Source organism: Myotis davidii, unplaced genomic scaffold (assembly GCF_000327345.1).
Source record: "Myotis davidii unplaced genomic scaffold, ASM32734v1 scaffold132, whole genome shotgun sequence".
NCBI classification, from domain to species: domain Eukaryota; kingdom Metazoa; phylum Chordata; class Mammalia; order Chiroptera; family Vespertilionidae; genus Myotis; species Myotis davidii.
Window position 1 is genome coordinate 1,002,050 of NW_006285258.1, and position 15,732 is coordinate 1,017,781.

Below are 15,732 nucleotides of genomic sequence, written 5' to 3' on the forward strand. Positions count from 1 at the left end.
GCCCCGCATGGTTGCCCCTAACTGGCTCCCTGCTGGCCTGGTTGCCCCACACAGCCTGCTGTTTGGTCATTTGGTCGTCCCTCACTGCCCCCCCTGCCAGCCTGGTCGCCCCACACAGCCTGCTGTTTGGTAGTCCGTCCAGTTGTTTTGGTAGTGATGGCCCCTGGCTTTTTATAAATTAGGATTGTTAGGAAAGGCCTCTTTGACCAGGTGATCTTTGGACAGAGACTGAGGAAGTAAGGAAGCAGTTCATGCTAATGATATCTGAGGAAGAACATTCCAGGCAGAAAATAGTTGGCACATAGGCCCTGGGGTGGGGGCATGCCTGGCACATTCAGCCAATCACAAGGAGACCCATTTTACTGCAGCACAGTGATCTGGGGCAGCGGATCAGACCTGATCACACAGACCATGCTGAGTATTTGGTTTTTAAATGAATGAGGTGAGAAGCTACTTGGAAGATTTTCATAACAAGAATGACATGATCTGACTGACATTTTCCTATAGAATTACTCTGGTTGTTGGATGAAAATGTACCACTGGGGAGTGAGGGATGGATCAGAGACCACAATCCAAGAGGAGATGGTGGGGACCTAGACCAGGGCAGCTGGTAGCTGGATTCTGGATGTGTTTTGTAGGTAAAGCCAACAGAATTTATTGATGGATTAGGTGTGTGGTGTGAGAAAAAGAAAGACATCAAAGGTGATGACAGGTTTATAACCTGAGAACCTAGAAGGCTGGAGCTGCCATTTACCGAGAGCGGGACAACTCCTGGGAGAGCAGGTACCATAGGAATGGAGTTTGGTTTGAATGGGCTCAGCCTGACATGTCTGAGCTGAGATGCCAAGAAGGCATTTGATCCAAGAAACTAGAATTCAAGGGAAAAGTCAGGGCAGAAGATAGAGATTTGGGAGTTGTCTTGGCAAAGACAACTAAAATTCACCATGTTCCCACCCTCAAGAACTTCTCTTACTGAGCTGTTAAAATATGCTTTTTATGTGACCTATTTACCCTGAATGATTGGACTCTCACAGGAGAACTGGGCTTTCATTGTCTCTCAAAGCACGTCTCATGAAGACTGTCGGTGTTAGGTAAGATTGTTTTTTCTCTCTTCTCTTCTCAGAACTGAAGCCACGTGGCGTAGCTGTCAACCTGATCCCAGGGTTACCAGCGTATATCCTGTTCATGTGTGTCCGACATGCCGACTACCTGAATGATGACCAGAAAGTAAGGTCGCTGCTAACATCCACAATTAACAGCATCAAAAAAGTATTAAAGGTCAGTCATGTTTAACAAAATTCTCATAATGAGTATTAATAACAGAAGCTGCATGTAGGGACTTTTTCTCCCTCAGCCTTGAGGAGGGTGTGAACACTTTGCAGTTTTCACTGCTACCTTCCACTGTGGAAATGTACCACAGTAGGAAAGGTTTTTTCTTACAGATTGTCTATATGCTTCTTCAAAACAGGGCTCAGGATAAACAATAATCAAAACTAATTTGATTTAATTGCATTTCATTGTGGAGAAAATTGTTTCTTCACGGACAGAAATAGTCTGCTTTAAGGTCTTAGAAGTAAATTTAAAATATTTAATGGAGTCCATTATATACAGGGAATATGATGCTATAGTTAAAATAGGTATTAAATAAGGTCAATAATACATGGCTCATATAAAAATATATTTGATGAAATAAAGTTTTTCTTTGAACTTTTCTTCCTATTTTTCTCCAAATCCCCCGTAATTTTCCTTGTCACCTGTCCCTGATTCCATGTGAGAAGCAACACACAGATACTAATCAGAAAGGAAAGGCTTGAAAAAGACAGAAAAATTATGTACTAGAGCAGGAAGTCCTACGTAATGACTCAGTAATCACTGAGTCACGTTGCATAATCCTCCTCCTGACTCTAGAAAAACAATGAACGTTATTCTTAGTTTTAACTCTGGTGCTTCTGTGAGGAGCTAAGAGAATGTGTTCTAAATACTTTGCTTTCTGATTATCTGACTTAAGGAGAATTTTTAGGATGGAGATAAGTGGATAGTTAACATGCCCAGTGGGCGCTCAAATCTAAGATGTCGTTCATGAAATACTTTTTTTATTGTGGTAAAATATACATAACAAAAAATTATAGCATTTAACCTTTTTCTTTTATCCTTACCCAAGGATATGTGGAGTTTTGTTGTTTATTTGTTTGCTTTTATTATTTTCACAGAGAGAGAGCAAGAAACAGTGATGTGAGAAAGAGACCTCAATTGGTTGCCTCCCATATGCGCCCCGACCGGGGATCCAACCCAAAACCTGTGTATGTGCCCTGACCAGGAATCAAATCCTCGGCCTTTTGGTGATGGGATAATACTCCAACCAGCTGAGCCACCTGGCCAGGGCTTGGCCATTTTTCAGTGACCAGCTCTGTGCATTAAGTGCATTCATCTTGTTGTGCAGCCATCACCACCATCTCCAGAGCCTGTCATCTTCCCCATCTGAAACACTGCACTCAGGAAACACACCCCTCCCCCCAGAGCCTGGTCATGATCTTTTGACAGATGCTAGTTCTCAGTCCCTATTGCTAAGATGTTCTGTGTAGTTATATTCTACAGTAGTTACTGAAGTGTGGAATTTCTGAAGATTTACTATTTAAAAATTGATGAGCATCTTCTGAATATAATTCATTTCATTTTTGGTGTATTGATGCTCTGTTGCACTTAGATAGACTACAAGTTTTGCCAATTCTTAAGCCAACTTTTACAAAGACAACAAAACCAAATCTAAGGTTTTCTCCCTTTCATCTTAATTGCCAGAAGGCATTTATCTAATTTGACCAGTTATTGTACCAGATTGTTTCAAGATTACCAAAGGGAGGGTACTAGAACCTAACACCCCTTTGATACTGTTTAAAATTGATGTGCATTTGTCACACATCCCTTTTTGAAATGAAGTATATTTGTCTTGTATCCTCACCAGAGGATAGCTTTTCATTTATTTGTTTGTTTATTTTTAGAGAGAGTGGACAGGGAGGGAGGGAGTGGGAGAGAAAGAGAAACATCGATGTGAGAGAGACACATCATTTGGGGCTGGGGATAGAAACTGCAACCCAGGTACATGCCCTTGACCGGGAATAGAATTTGAGACCCTTTGGTGCACAGGCTGCCACTCTAACCACTGAGCACACCAGCCTGGGCTCTGTTTTGATTTAGCAATGAGTTTTTTGGACATGTGTCCCAGTCCTGATGAAGAGACAAGTAGCTTCCCTTGTGTACTGCTCTGCACTGGACTTCCTTCATCCCATTTCTGATTCACTGCTCAAAAATTGTATCTTATCACCCTGGCTGGTGTGGCTCAATTGGCTGGGCATTGTCCTGTGCACCAAAAGGTCACTGGTTCAATTCCCATCAGGCACATGCCTGGGTTGTAGGCTCGATCCCTAGTAGTGGGTGTGCAGGAAGCAGCTGATCGATGTTTTGCTCTCACATTAATGTTTCTCTCCTTCTCCTTTCCTCTTTCTAAGAAAACAATTTAAAATCTTTTTTTTCTTAATTGTATCATATCACTGACATGATGTTTGACCTGATCTGGGTTTCAGTGTTTCAGTCTTTCTGGTTCTCCTTTTTGATTTATAATTGTTTATAATGGTAACTGAAAGAATGGGCCTTCTGTTATGTGTTCAGTTATTTTTCAGATTGTTATTTCCCCAAGAAAAAAAGCAAATTTAGGCTTATTCTCTTTCAGAAAAGAGGTGATGATTTTGAAACCGTTTCCTTCTGGCTCTCTAACACTTGCCGGTTTTTGCACTGTTTGAAGCAGTACAGCGGAGAAGAGGTGAGAAAAACATGATTATAAAACCAACATGCTGTGCCTTCTCTGATCTTTTTAAGGAAAATGTTTAACCATTGGTTAATTTAGAAACCTGAATTCAGAGGTGGCTTGGACGTTCATAGTTTTGATTGATGCTTATTATTTATAGAACAGTGACTGTGGGGAACAACAAAGTTTCTTTCCTCTGAGAGTTTGTATTATAAGAAAACACAATAGAAATAAAGTGAGCATTGGTCAATGAATAGTTGGAACAATGAAACTTTTTGTCAATATGTGGAAGTGGACTAGTCAAGGACTCTTTAAAAATTTAAACAGTTTTAGCTTACTATAATGCTTTAAAGGTGTTAAGTTAAGACGTGTCTTTTTAAATTTGTCCAAAAATCTGTTTGGCTTTTGTTTGTAATGATGTCATCAATTGTTTGACAGACTCTTTTTTTTAATGTAATATGTTAATAATTACTGTTTATTAAGGGCTGCTTACTATGCATCAGACAGCAGTTACTAGACACCATGTCACTTAATTCTTACAACATTTCTGTGTGGTAGGGTTTATGACCCAGCTTTACAGATGAGGAAACTGAAGCTCAGTGAAGGTCATCCGTTTGCTCAAGTCCTCTCAGCCATGAGGAGCAGGGCTAGGATTCTGGGTCTGCCTGCCTCCAGAGCCTGTGCCCCTAACTACTCCCCTGCACCTAACCACTCCCCTGCCCCTAACCACTCCCCTGCACCTAACCACTCCCCTGCACTGCCCATCCTTTGCCAGGAGGGTAGAAGAGAAACTGAGCTGTAGCACTTGCTGAGCACCCACACAGAGACTCAGGGCAGAGGATGGTCCTGGCAAATTAAGGCAAATGTGAGCAAGATGTGGTCCCTGGGCCGAAACCGGTTTGGCTCAGTGGATAGAGCGTCGGCTTGCGGACTGAGGGGTCCCAGGTTCGATTCCGGCCGTGGGGGATGTGCAGGAGGCAGCTGATCGATGTTTCTCTCTCATCGATGTTTCTAACTTTCTATCTCTCTCCCTTCCTCTCTGTAAAAAAAAAAAAAAAACACAATAAAAATATATTTAAAAAAAAAAAAAGATGTGGTCCCTGGGAAGGTGGGACTGACAGACCAGAGTTCCCCAGAGGGGCCATTCGCTGCCCTGTCATTCCCACTTCTGGACCCTATTGTTAAGGACTATGGGCAGAACCCATCAAGTAGGCTTCTGTCAGATATTGCCCTTCGGCAGGCAGTAGCTGACAGAAGTACTTTCTTGTACCGTTGTCTTTCCCTTTTAACAAAATACCACCAAAAGATGAAAATCATCTGTGGATACCATGAAAGGAAAACTTTTTATGTATCTACCAGTCTCTGTAGAAGTTGATCTGTTTTAAGCTTATGTATGCCCTTTGGGTACAGTATTTATAAATAGGACTATAATGAACTGAAGTTTAAACATGTTAGTACTTTAGGTAGTTTAGTGTTTGGCAATAAACTTCATGTTTCATAAGTGAAACATTAATTTTTTTACAATTCTCATCAGCAGATATGTTTTTATTGATTTTAGAGAGAGATGAAAGAAGTGGGGGGGGGGAGTGAGAAACATCGATCAGTTGCCTTCCGTACGTACCCCAACCCAGACCAGGGATTGAACCGTGACGTTTTGGTATATGGGACCATGTTCAACTCACTGAGCCACACCGGCTAGGGCAATTCTTTTTTAGATTAAGTTCTCCCACCCTATTTTATTGACATAAAATAGCTATTGGAAAGGAAATGCTAGTTGCCAAGCTTAGGTATTATTCAAAAGCTAGTAAGAAGTGGAATTTTAAAGATGGAAACAAACACACATACTGAAAATGATTATCCTGGCATTTATGTGTGGGATGGATGGAAACTCTGTGAAGAGAGAAAAAGAATGGGAAGGTGCTGATCAAGCGAGTCTGACAGACAGCAGACATCTCACTTCCTGTGCGTCATTAACTCTGCGTTGTGGCTCTAGGGCTTTATGAAGCACAACACATCTCGCCAGAACGAACACTGCCTCACCAACTTCGACCTGGCTGAGTACCGGCAGGTGCTAAGTGACCTGGCCATTCAGATCTACCAGCAGCTCGTGCGGGTGCTGGAGAACATCCTTCAGCCCATGATCGGTAAGGCCAGGGCGTCGCGGACATCAAGTCTGTCCACCTCACATGCCCACCAGTAGACAACCACCAGTGGCACATGTCTCAGCATGTATTCAAGTGGAGAACATAAAATGCTCCTAAAATTAGCTGAGGAATCCCAGAACATGGGATGTTAGCCATGACTAACTGGGATACATCAGAATCACTGCTTCCACACGACCAAGGCAGCAGTATCTAGTTTCCCTCCCCAATGTGCAGTACCTCTCTCTAAGACTGGGTAATGCTGTGTACCCAGCAGTAGACCTTATTCCTTGTCCAGTTTTAAAAAACACTTCAAACCTTGCCCTAGGAAACTACTACGCTACACCTAAAACTAGGAAGGCTGGGAAGGGATTGCACTTTGACTGACTAATAGGCTACAGTAAAAGAAGTGGGAGGGTACCATGGCAACAGAACAGGGCTCAGACAGCCCAGGCTAAGTTGTACATCTCATGGTCCTTCTGGAATTGTTAAAGGCAATTTGGTTTAATGCAGTAGTTTCTATTTCAGTGAGCCCCACTGGGTGTGCGTGTAGGTGTGTACTTGTGTGTTTCTGTTTCTATATATGTGTTTTCAGCGAATGTGATTCTGTGTACCTCCTTTCAAATGTGTGCACTCATTCTGCATGTTTATTTATGTCTCATGCTGCACTGTGGAATGTGTAGCATGTTTGAAGTCGGAATTAGGGGGCATGTACAGATTCTAGGCTACTAACTTTAAATGCATTGAATTAAACACACACACACACACACTTGTTTTTAACTTACCAAACTCTCATCCTCAGGCAGATTATCAGTAGCCTCTGAAGACTGCTCCCAGCTGCTCTTTCCTCCCCACCCATGTGTTTTCCTCATTTCCACAATTTCTTTCCCTTCTGTGGGCTCAGAGTGTTCCATTTTCTATCATAAGCCCACAGCCAACTAGAAACATAACAGGCTGAGGAAACCATGTGAGTCGGGTGATTTCTTCAGTCGTCCCCTGAAGTCATGACTTTAAAGCAGCTAAAATGCAAGAGGTGCAGATGCAAGGAAGGCCAGCTTCAGCCAAACTCTTTTCCTATTTGTGCCCATTTTTATTGGCTAAACAAGAAGTTTACCTCTAAGGCAGTGGTCTCAACCTTGGCTGCACATTAGAATCACCTGGGAATCTTTTTAAAATCCTGATTTCTGGGCCTCATCCTCCGGAAATTCCGTTTCTTTGTTACTAATGTTGTGGCCCCACCCCATAACAAAGAAACAGAATTTCCAGAGGATGAGGCCCAGAAATCAGGATTTTAAAAAGATTCCCAGGTGATTCTAATGTGCAGCTAGGGTTGAGAACCACTGCTCTAAGGTGTCTCCCTTAAACCACCCAACCCCCAGTGATTCAACAGCAACAGTGTTGACTGTATGAGCTTCTTGGAGCCTGAGGTTAGCACTAGGAGAAATAAAAGTGAGTCAGGCTTGGCCCTTGCTCTCAAGGGGCTCCCAGCCCAGGAGAAGGCATCCCAAAACTGTCCTAGAGGACACTTAGGCTACATGTTATGAGAGCACAGGAGATGAGCAGCAGTGCCCCAGAGGAGAAGGCTGAGTCCTGGGAGGATGAGCTCAGGGCAAGGAAGGGCCCAGCTTTTCAGCCCTGCACAACTGCCCCTCCCAAGTCTTCTCCAAGACCTCTGCCCAGGCTCCTGCCTTTCTTCTTTTTTTAAAAAAAAATTTTATTGATTTCAGAGAGGAAGGGAGAGAGAGAGATAGAAACATCAATTATGAGAGAGAATTAATAATCAGTTGCCTACTACATACCCTATACTGGGGATCAAGCCTGCAACCCAGGCATGTGCTCTAACTGGGAATCAAACCATGACCTCCTGGTTCATAGGTCGACATTCAACCACTGAGTCACACTGGCTGGGCAGGCTCCTGCCCTTGCTACTTGATTTGTTTGCCTCTGAGGCTCACACAGCGCTGGAGAATGCTCATCTTCTCCTAACTGCTGCATACCTCTCTCAGAACCCTCCCAACGTACCACACCCTGGTGCTAGTGCAGGCTGCTGCTTCTTAGTTTAGAAAATACACCATTAAGCTGTCTTAATTTCATAACAAGTTTTTGCATTTAAGAATTATTCCTTTATTAAAGATGAAAATCCAGAAGCTTTTTGGGGAGAGTTCTTTTTCCCTCTGTTTTGATGCTCAGATCATTTTCCTAAACTGAATGTGTGAGTGTGTGTGCACATGAAACGGTGTCCTTCCAGATCCTCTTTTAACGTGAACTTTTCGTGCAGTCTCAGGCATGCTGGAGCATGAGACCATTCAGGGCGTGTCGGGGGTGAAGCCCACAGGGCTGAGGAAGCGGACCTCCAGCATCGCCGATGAGGGCACCTACACACTGGACTCCATCCTCCGGCAGCTCAGCTCCTTCCACTCGGTCATGTGTCAGCACGGCATGGACCCCGAGCTGATCAAGCAGGTGGCCAAGCAGATGTTCTACATCGTGGGGGCCATCACGCTGAACAACCTCCTCCTGCGGAAGGACATGTGCTCCTGGAGCAAAGGCATGCAGATCAGGTGAGAAACGCCAGCAGCGATGGCCTCTTCTCGCTGCCCCACCTCTGCCTGCCAGCGTGCGGGGAGCTGATGGCTGGCTTGAGGTCAGTGCACCTGATGGCTCTCTGGGCCACAGCCAAGCAGCAAAGGGAGCGTGGGCACGGAGCCACGTCCTGCGGCCCGGCTGGCCCTCTCCTCGGTCATCATTGCTCCCCTGTGCCTCCAGCGGTTCCCCTCACTGCTAAGCTCAGTCTTCAGAGGGAGTGGAAAGATGATGAAAAACACATAAAGAGGGGATAGTTGCTTCCTCTTCTTTCATGTGTATTTTATTTTTTAAATATATTTTTATTGATTTCAGAGACAAAGGGAGAGGGAGATAGATATAGAAACATCAATGATGAGTGAGAATCATTGATTGCCTGCCTTTTGCACCCCCCCTACTGGGGACCAAGCCAAAACCCCGGCATGCACCCTTGACCAGAATCAAATCCAGGACCCTTCAGTCCACAATCCAACTCTCTGCTGAGCAAAACTGGCTAGGGCTTTTGTGTGTGTTTTAATTGTACAATAACAAAATATCACATAATAATGAAGATTTATAATGCTTGGTTGCTCTTGGAAATTTATTTTAACAAAATACTTTTCTGTACCATGGGCCACAAGAGCATGTTTGATGAATCTTTCACTAATACTTGAAATGTGCCTCTTGGTGTTTTAGGAAGAGCTACACTCGGTTTGATGTCAGCTACTCCTCAGCATAACCCCATTATCATAACAGAATTGACTTATTTTACAAGTAATTTATTTTAAAACAGCTAGAAAATTCACCCAGGGGAGGCAAGAATTCTCCTACGAAAGTCTTTAGTTACTCAGTCTCAGGAAACGTTGGCATTCTTTTCAAATTTCCCATTCGGACCCACATCCATTGTAGTTAACATTGAGAAGCTAATGCCTCACTCCCCGGTAGCAGAACCTCTTTCTCTATAAGCTTTGTTTTTACATTTGCAGCACCTAATAATTTCTCTTGTACGAGTGATTATTCAGTCTGATTGTGTGTCCATCCACCTCATTTTAGTTTGAGAACCACTGTTACTTGGTTGGCCATCTCTTGATACCTGAGCACCCATGTAGTTTGGGGGTCTTCTTCTCTCCTGGTGGCCCCCACTTGCCTTTCTCTCCTTCCCTCCCTGAGCTTCCTCGGGTCACTGCCTCCATCATCCAGGCTCTTCCCTGAAGAAGGCTGGAGCACAGAGTGTGTGTGTGTGGGGGGCGGGGGCGCGGTTATTATTCAGATGGACTTAAGAGAGAGGACTTAAAGGATTATCACTTCTCACCTCTGAAGTTGTAGGAGGAATTGCAAAGTGTTTCTGGTCAGCTGTTTAAGAGGGGCACAGCCACACAATGTGTTCTATCTTATCTTTTAGCCAGTCTTACTTTTGCTATAATGGCTACTTTTCTATCTTGCATTAAAGATAATTATATTCTCTAGTCATTTACTCTTATATAATTGTGATTATAAACCTCATGACTTTTTATAATGATAATTTTTAAATATAGCTGATAAGATTTAAGAAAAGCAAACAATACTGCCTGTCATTTTAACTGAAATTCCTGACAAAGCCATACACAGAAAATTAGGGCATTTATGACAACATTTAGTAAATTTGCATTCTCCCCTTTCTCTCTCTCTCTCTCTCTCTCTCTCTCTCTCTCTCTCTCTCTCTCTCTCGGCACAGGTACAATGTCAGTCAACTGGAGGAATGGCTACGTGACAAGAATCTGATGAACAGTGGGGCTAAAGAAACCCTGGAACCTCTCATTCAGGCTGCTCAGCTTCTGCAAGTGAAAAAGAAAACAGATGATGATGCAGAAGCCATCTGCTCCATGTGCAATGCTTTAACTACTGCCCAGGTAACGCAGCTTCCCTCCTCTCACATCATTTCACATTCATAAAGGGTGATAGAGTCCTCTCACGATTGATCTTATCTGAGCTGACTTCCTCTGCGTCAGACATTTATCTGACAGCTCTTGAAGAAGGATTTTACCAGGAAGTCACACATTTCAGTGCACTGAGACACAACCAGGAACGAAAGCGGCCCTACTCTGAGGGGTTAGCATCCTAGGCCTGCTATGGCGCTTGTGTTCCAAAAAAAACAATTTTCCATATTGTCTTATAGGTCTTTTGACTTCTCTATTATGAGACAGATAATTCTTGTTTCCGAATTGAGTTCCTATCTCAAGGGACCACACTTGTTGCTGGGGGAAACACTTCAATATATAAGGAACAATCCCTGCTGAAAAGGAACTACAAGTTTAGTAGGGAATTCAGATGTACCCAACTGATTCTGCTGGAAGAGATTCTAGCGAGCTCAGTGGTGAGATGTCCGAAGGAGTGCTGAGGGCGATAGCTGACTGTTCAGGGGAGGGCCCGTCAGACAAGGCCTTGAGTTTAAGGAGGGAGCAGAGAAGGGAGGACCGTGAGGACCGGCAGCCGCATGAGGGGAGGCGTAGGCATGCACATGCCCACTTCTCATTTCCCAGTTATTTCTGTGCTTACTCTTGGACTTTCTTGGTGTTCATCACATATCTCATAACATAGAAAGCTCACATAGGTTACACATAGAGTATGTACAGAAAGCGCTAGATGGATAGTAAGGATCCTGTCAAAAATTGCCACTTTGGGAAACTGGGAGGATGGGAGTGGGGGCACTTTTGCTTTTCATGTTTTGTTCTTTTTGTGCAGTTTGAATGTTTTTCCAAATTTACATTGCTTTTTAAAATGTACAAAGATTGATACGCTTTTATTATAAAAATTAAAATAATAAAAATTGATGTGCCCTCAGACCACCTCATCTCCCCTCCTGCCCCACCAGCCCTGGGAGGAAGGGGAACTGCGCTGAGATCTTTTCGGTCTTCTTTATTATGAGCCCTAGTGCACTTGACTATCTGCTGAAAACTTTGATCATTTTATTTCTCACAGATTGTCAAAGTGCTGAATTTGTATACGCCAGTTAATGAGTTTGAAGAAAGAGTCTCTGTGTCATTTATTCGTACTATACAGGTAAGATCTCCCAACACAGTTTTTTTAATGGAAATTTTACAATTTGTTGAAAGATAATTTTTGTATTATTTTTATCTTATTTTTACAATGCATTTTTTTTATAACAGCTTATTGGGAAAATGAAGTGAATTTAAAACAAATATAAATATTCTTCATTTGTTGGGGAAGTTTGGGTAGGCTTTTTAGCAGGAGAAAATTTTCTTTACAGATTCAAAGAATTGATGCTCTGCTTTTTTTGTTTTTTAATCTTCTTAGATGCGTTTACGAGACAGGAAGGACTCTCCTCAGCTGCTCATGGATGCTAAACACATCTTTCCCGTCACCTTTCCTTTCAACCCGTCCTCCCTCGCCTTGGAGACCATCCAGATCCCAGCCAGCCTAGGCCTGGGCTTCATCTCCCGGGTCTGAAAGCCACACCGAGGCAAAAGGACAGTACATTTCTTGCCTGAAATAAGAACCCATTACTTCCAGTGAGCTACTGAAACACATTTTTAAAGAAGATGTCGTCATTATCTTCCAAACAAGAGGTTATTAACTGGAAATCTCCCTAGAACACTTCCATCGCCTCGGAAAGAAAGTCACGCTCCTTCGTGCTGTTACCTGTAGCACCGCGCACCCTTGCTCATTAGGTACCCCGAGTTCACATGCAGGTGAATGATGGAAGGAAGGGGAAAATGTATCTTGAGTTGCCAGCATTTATTTTAAATCCTTAGCACTACGTACATCTAAATGGTATAAAAAAACCATAAATTCCAGATCTGAGTGGTTGTTAGGAAGGTACCCACAGAGAACCTCCTCTATGTAACCAGAAGAAAAATCACTATTGAGAACATACCATATAATATATCAGTTTAGGAATCATGGTGATGTTGAACTGGATCACAGAAATCAACTGTAGTAGGTATAATAGCTGGACAAGTAACGTCCTTCATGTGTCATTATGATGTAGAGATATTAAGAAAATGCTGGTTTACTGTATAGCATAGAAGTCCATTTGCACTGTAGTTTCCTGAGCATCTTAAACTGCTGCTATATACTGGGTTCTTTAACATGTAAGCGGTATTCTTGTTAGGTACTATGAGAATAAGCTTCTCTTTTATCAACTCTGTTTATAGTACAATCAGATCAGTTTTAACTGGATTCTTTGCAGACATCTACAGATTCACCTGCACTAGTAGCAGACACTGGAAAGTCCTGTAGTAATACGACAAAATGTTGGACATTCAGGGGTAGGATTAGACAGACGGCAGTTGTTGGTGTCATTATTTATTCAGGACACATTACAGTGGTGTGCTCATTATTTTTCCCTAGTGGATACCACAACAGGGTACAGTGTTCTGTGAAGTGACTTATTTTTAGTTCCCAGATCTGATTTCTGCAATGCATACAGTCAACTTTGACAGGTTTCCGTTCTTCTTAATTTATTAAGAATTAATCTCAGTCACTATCTAGAGAGCATTGTCAGAATATTCATGATTCTGGTCTTGAAACCTTGATTATCCTATAAATTATGCAAAAGAAGGTGTATAATGAATACTTATGATTCCTTTTTTTAGCCTTTGCAATTTCTATAAATGTTCTCAGTAACTCTAGATACTTTAAAGAACATCATGTTAGAAATACTTTGACTTATCTAAGAAATATTAGAAGATTGCTGAATTTTACAGGGGATTGGGCTTCTTAAGACCCAGATTCTATGTTTTCACCACAAAATTTTAATTAAACATATTCTGCATTTTTTCCTTAGAAATCTTATATATAAATCTTTCAGGTTGTGCAAATACAAATCCTTAGCTTTCATCAGAAACTCTGGTTCTTCATTGCAATCATAGATTTATATAATTTAACTCCCAGATGGTTTATAAAAATGCATCTTATTAAAATATGTGCAATATTATTAATGGAAGTCACACAGTTTAGAACCAGTGATAAAGATTGTTATTAAAAGATAAATACTGTCTGTTAACTTATTTAGGCCTCAAATTCCTCTTTTATAAATAAGAGGATTGGACAACTGACTCTTAAGGTCCCTTCCATGTCTAGCATCTCTCCTCTCGGCGCTAAGATCCTAGAGAAATGAGCTGTAGTTCCTCAGTAAGTTTATCCTCTGATGTAGAGACGAGTGTTCAGTGCCTGTTAAGTCTGAGGGATTAATAAAAATATCATAAATCTGTTTAGTTATAACCTTTCTTCAATGTGCATGATCTGTGTCCATGCTTTTAGAAAGTTAATTGGTCTAGGTGATTTTTATTGAATCACATACTGCTGTATTCAATTGGATACATTTATTTGCAAAACCAACCCAAAACATTACTAATTCAATCAGATTCTCTCAGTTTTGCCTGGTTTGTCACTGTGGTTTTCAGTGAACAGTGTACTCATGACCAGGTGGTTAGTACTGAATGTGTCATAGTCTAAGAGCATAGATGGGACTTGAGTGGGGAGATGCTAACAACAAAATGCCACCATGGGTAGGCTGTCCAGCGAAGCCCCGACCTCCCCAGCTCAGTCCTCTGCAGCATGTCCATGGGCATGTCCATGCGACCCTCAGTCTTGTCAGGTCTTCAAGATGTGCCGTGGGTCCCACTGCCTGCAGCCCCTTTTCCTGCTTCCAGACAGCTCGCATCCTGAAGCGTCTCTCATCGTGGCCTTGGTCTCTCCCCGGACTGCTGTCCTTCTGCTGGACAGTGCTGCAGCCTGTCCCCTGCTGGACCGGAGGGCCTGTTTAGGGACGGCCACACAACTTCCGCTGTTCCAGGGCTCCAAGGACCCAGGTGAGGTGGGAATTAACTTCTCTTAGCCTAAAGACCATTAGTCATAACAAGAGTACCTGAAGCAGGGACCCCATGGCCTGGTAACAACTGCTACTTGAGGATGCAACACTGGCCTGAGGACTGCTCACCCGCCCTTCTCTCCACCCACACTTTCTCATGCAGCTGCACACACTTCCGGCCGCTTCCACCTGCCCATTTATCTCTTCGCTCTTCCCCTTCTGTCAAGCAACCCGTGAATCCCATCTCCACTCTGACTGCGATGAAGGCAGCAGTGGATGGAGTCGGTCCTCAGCTGCCCCCTGGCCCACCTGGTGGCTTACCTTGAAGCAAATCTGTAAAACCTGTTCTCCTTCTCTGTAGTACATTTTTAACATTATCACTAATTTACTTTCTCATCATTCCTCTATGACACACATTAGGAATTCAAAGAAAAATCTTGAAAGAATAGCATTTCATTGTCTTAAGCCCTTCTCAATACTCCCTACTCACTCACATCTAGATTCAGCTCGCACCTTGGAATTCGTAGTTGAAAAATTAGAAGCAGTTTCTCTTCTTGTAGCTTTTCTTAGGTTAAGGCTTTGATCCACCTGAGAGTAACTACAAAGATGGGGAAGATGAATATGGTTTAAGATTCACAAATGTGGCTTCATGATTCCTTTGGAAGTTTTGAAAAATCCCCATGTACCTGACACTTCTTTTGTCAGGATAAAGTACATACCTATATATTCCAAAGCCAACTTAAAGGAGATTTGGGGGTTGGGATCAGTTGGTACAATTTGCTTTATTTCAGTGGATAGTTGAGAGTTGGCTCTTTCTGGGTAAGTATGTATAATACAGAGCAAATCTTTTCATAACAGTCGGGGAACTATGAAAATAATTTATTAGAATCTCAGTACAGTGATTGTTGAGAAATTACTTTCCTGGTAACACTAGGTAAAGAGGCAATTGCCACCATCTGAGAAGTGTTTCTCTCTCTCTCTCTCTCTCTCTCTCTCTCACACACACACACACACACACACACACACAGTCACCAGTTCATAGAGTTCCCCAGGAGGCAAAATCAAGTATCCTCTGGGTAACTTCAACTACTTAGGATAAAACAGCAAAAATTAGTGATTGACCTTTAAATTCTGAAGAACAGACCTTGCATCTGGCTCTGCTTTCCTCTAGCGTGCTTTCTCGTTACCTCACTGTGTCCTCACAGCAGCACTGGAAGGGAGAACTGTGGCTACAGTCATCTGCTGATGGTGGCATGAGAGAGGTCAGTCAGACTTGCCCTGCAGCCCAGCTGCTCGCCCCACAGCACCGGCAAGTCCTGAGGTTACATCTGTTCCTCGGTACCTGTGGGGGCCCCGAGTCAGCAAGAGGTGCTCTTTCTTCTTATCAGAGTTGGCAGCTGGCATATGGGAGCTGAGCA

At 42.8% G+C, this 15,732-nt stretch overlaps 1 protein-coding gene across 1 annotated transcript in view; it reads left to right on the forward strand.

Annotated features, from left to right (window-relative positions):
• The window catches only part of MYO5A (myosin VA), a 141,928-nt gene extending 128,212 nt beyond the window's left edge, over positions 1 to 13,716 (forward strand). Inside the window, exons 36-42 of the mRNA XM_015558905.1 lie at positions 1,124 to 1,278; positions 3,725 to 3,814; positions 5,793 to 5,943; positions 8,219 to 8,501; positions 10,217 to 10,391; positions 11,461 to 11,541; positions 11,797 to 13,716. Of these exons, the coding sequence (XP_015414391.1) occupies positions 1,124 to 1,278; positions 3,725 to 3,814; positions 5,793 to 5,943; positions 8,219 to 8,501; positions 10,217 to 10,391; positions 11,461 to 11,541; positions 11,797 to 11,949 (1,088 nt within the window). The 3' untranslated portion in view covers positions 11,950 to 13,716. The remainder of the gene's footprint in view (positions 1 to 1,123; positions 1,279 to 3,724; positions 3,815 to 5,792; positions 5,944 to 8,218; positions 8,502 to 10,216; positions 10,392 to 11,460; positions 11,542 to 11,796) is intronic.
• Positions 13,717 to 15,732: the final 2,016 nt, after the last annotated feature.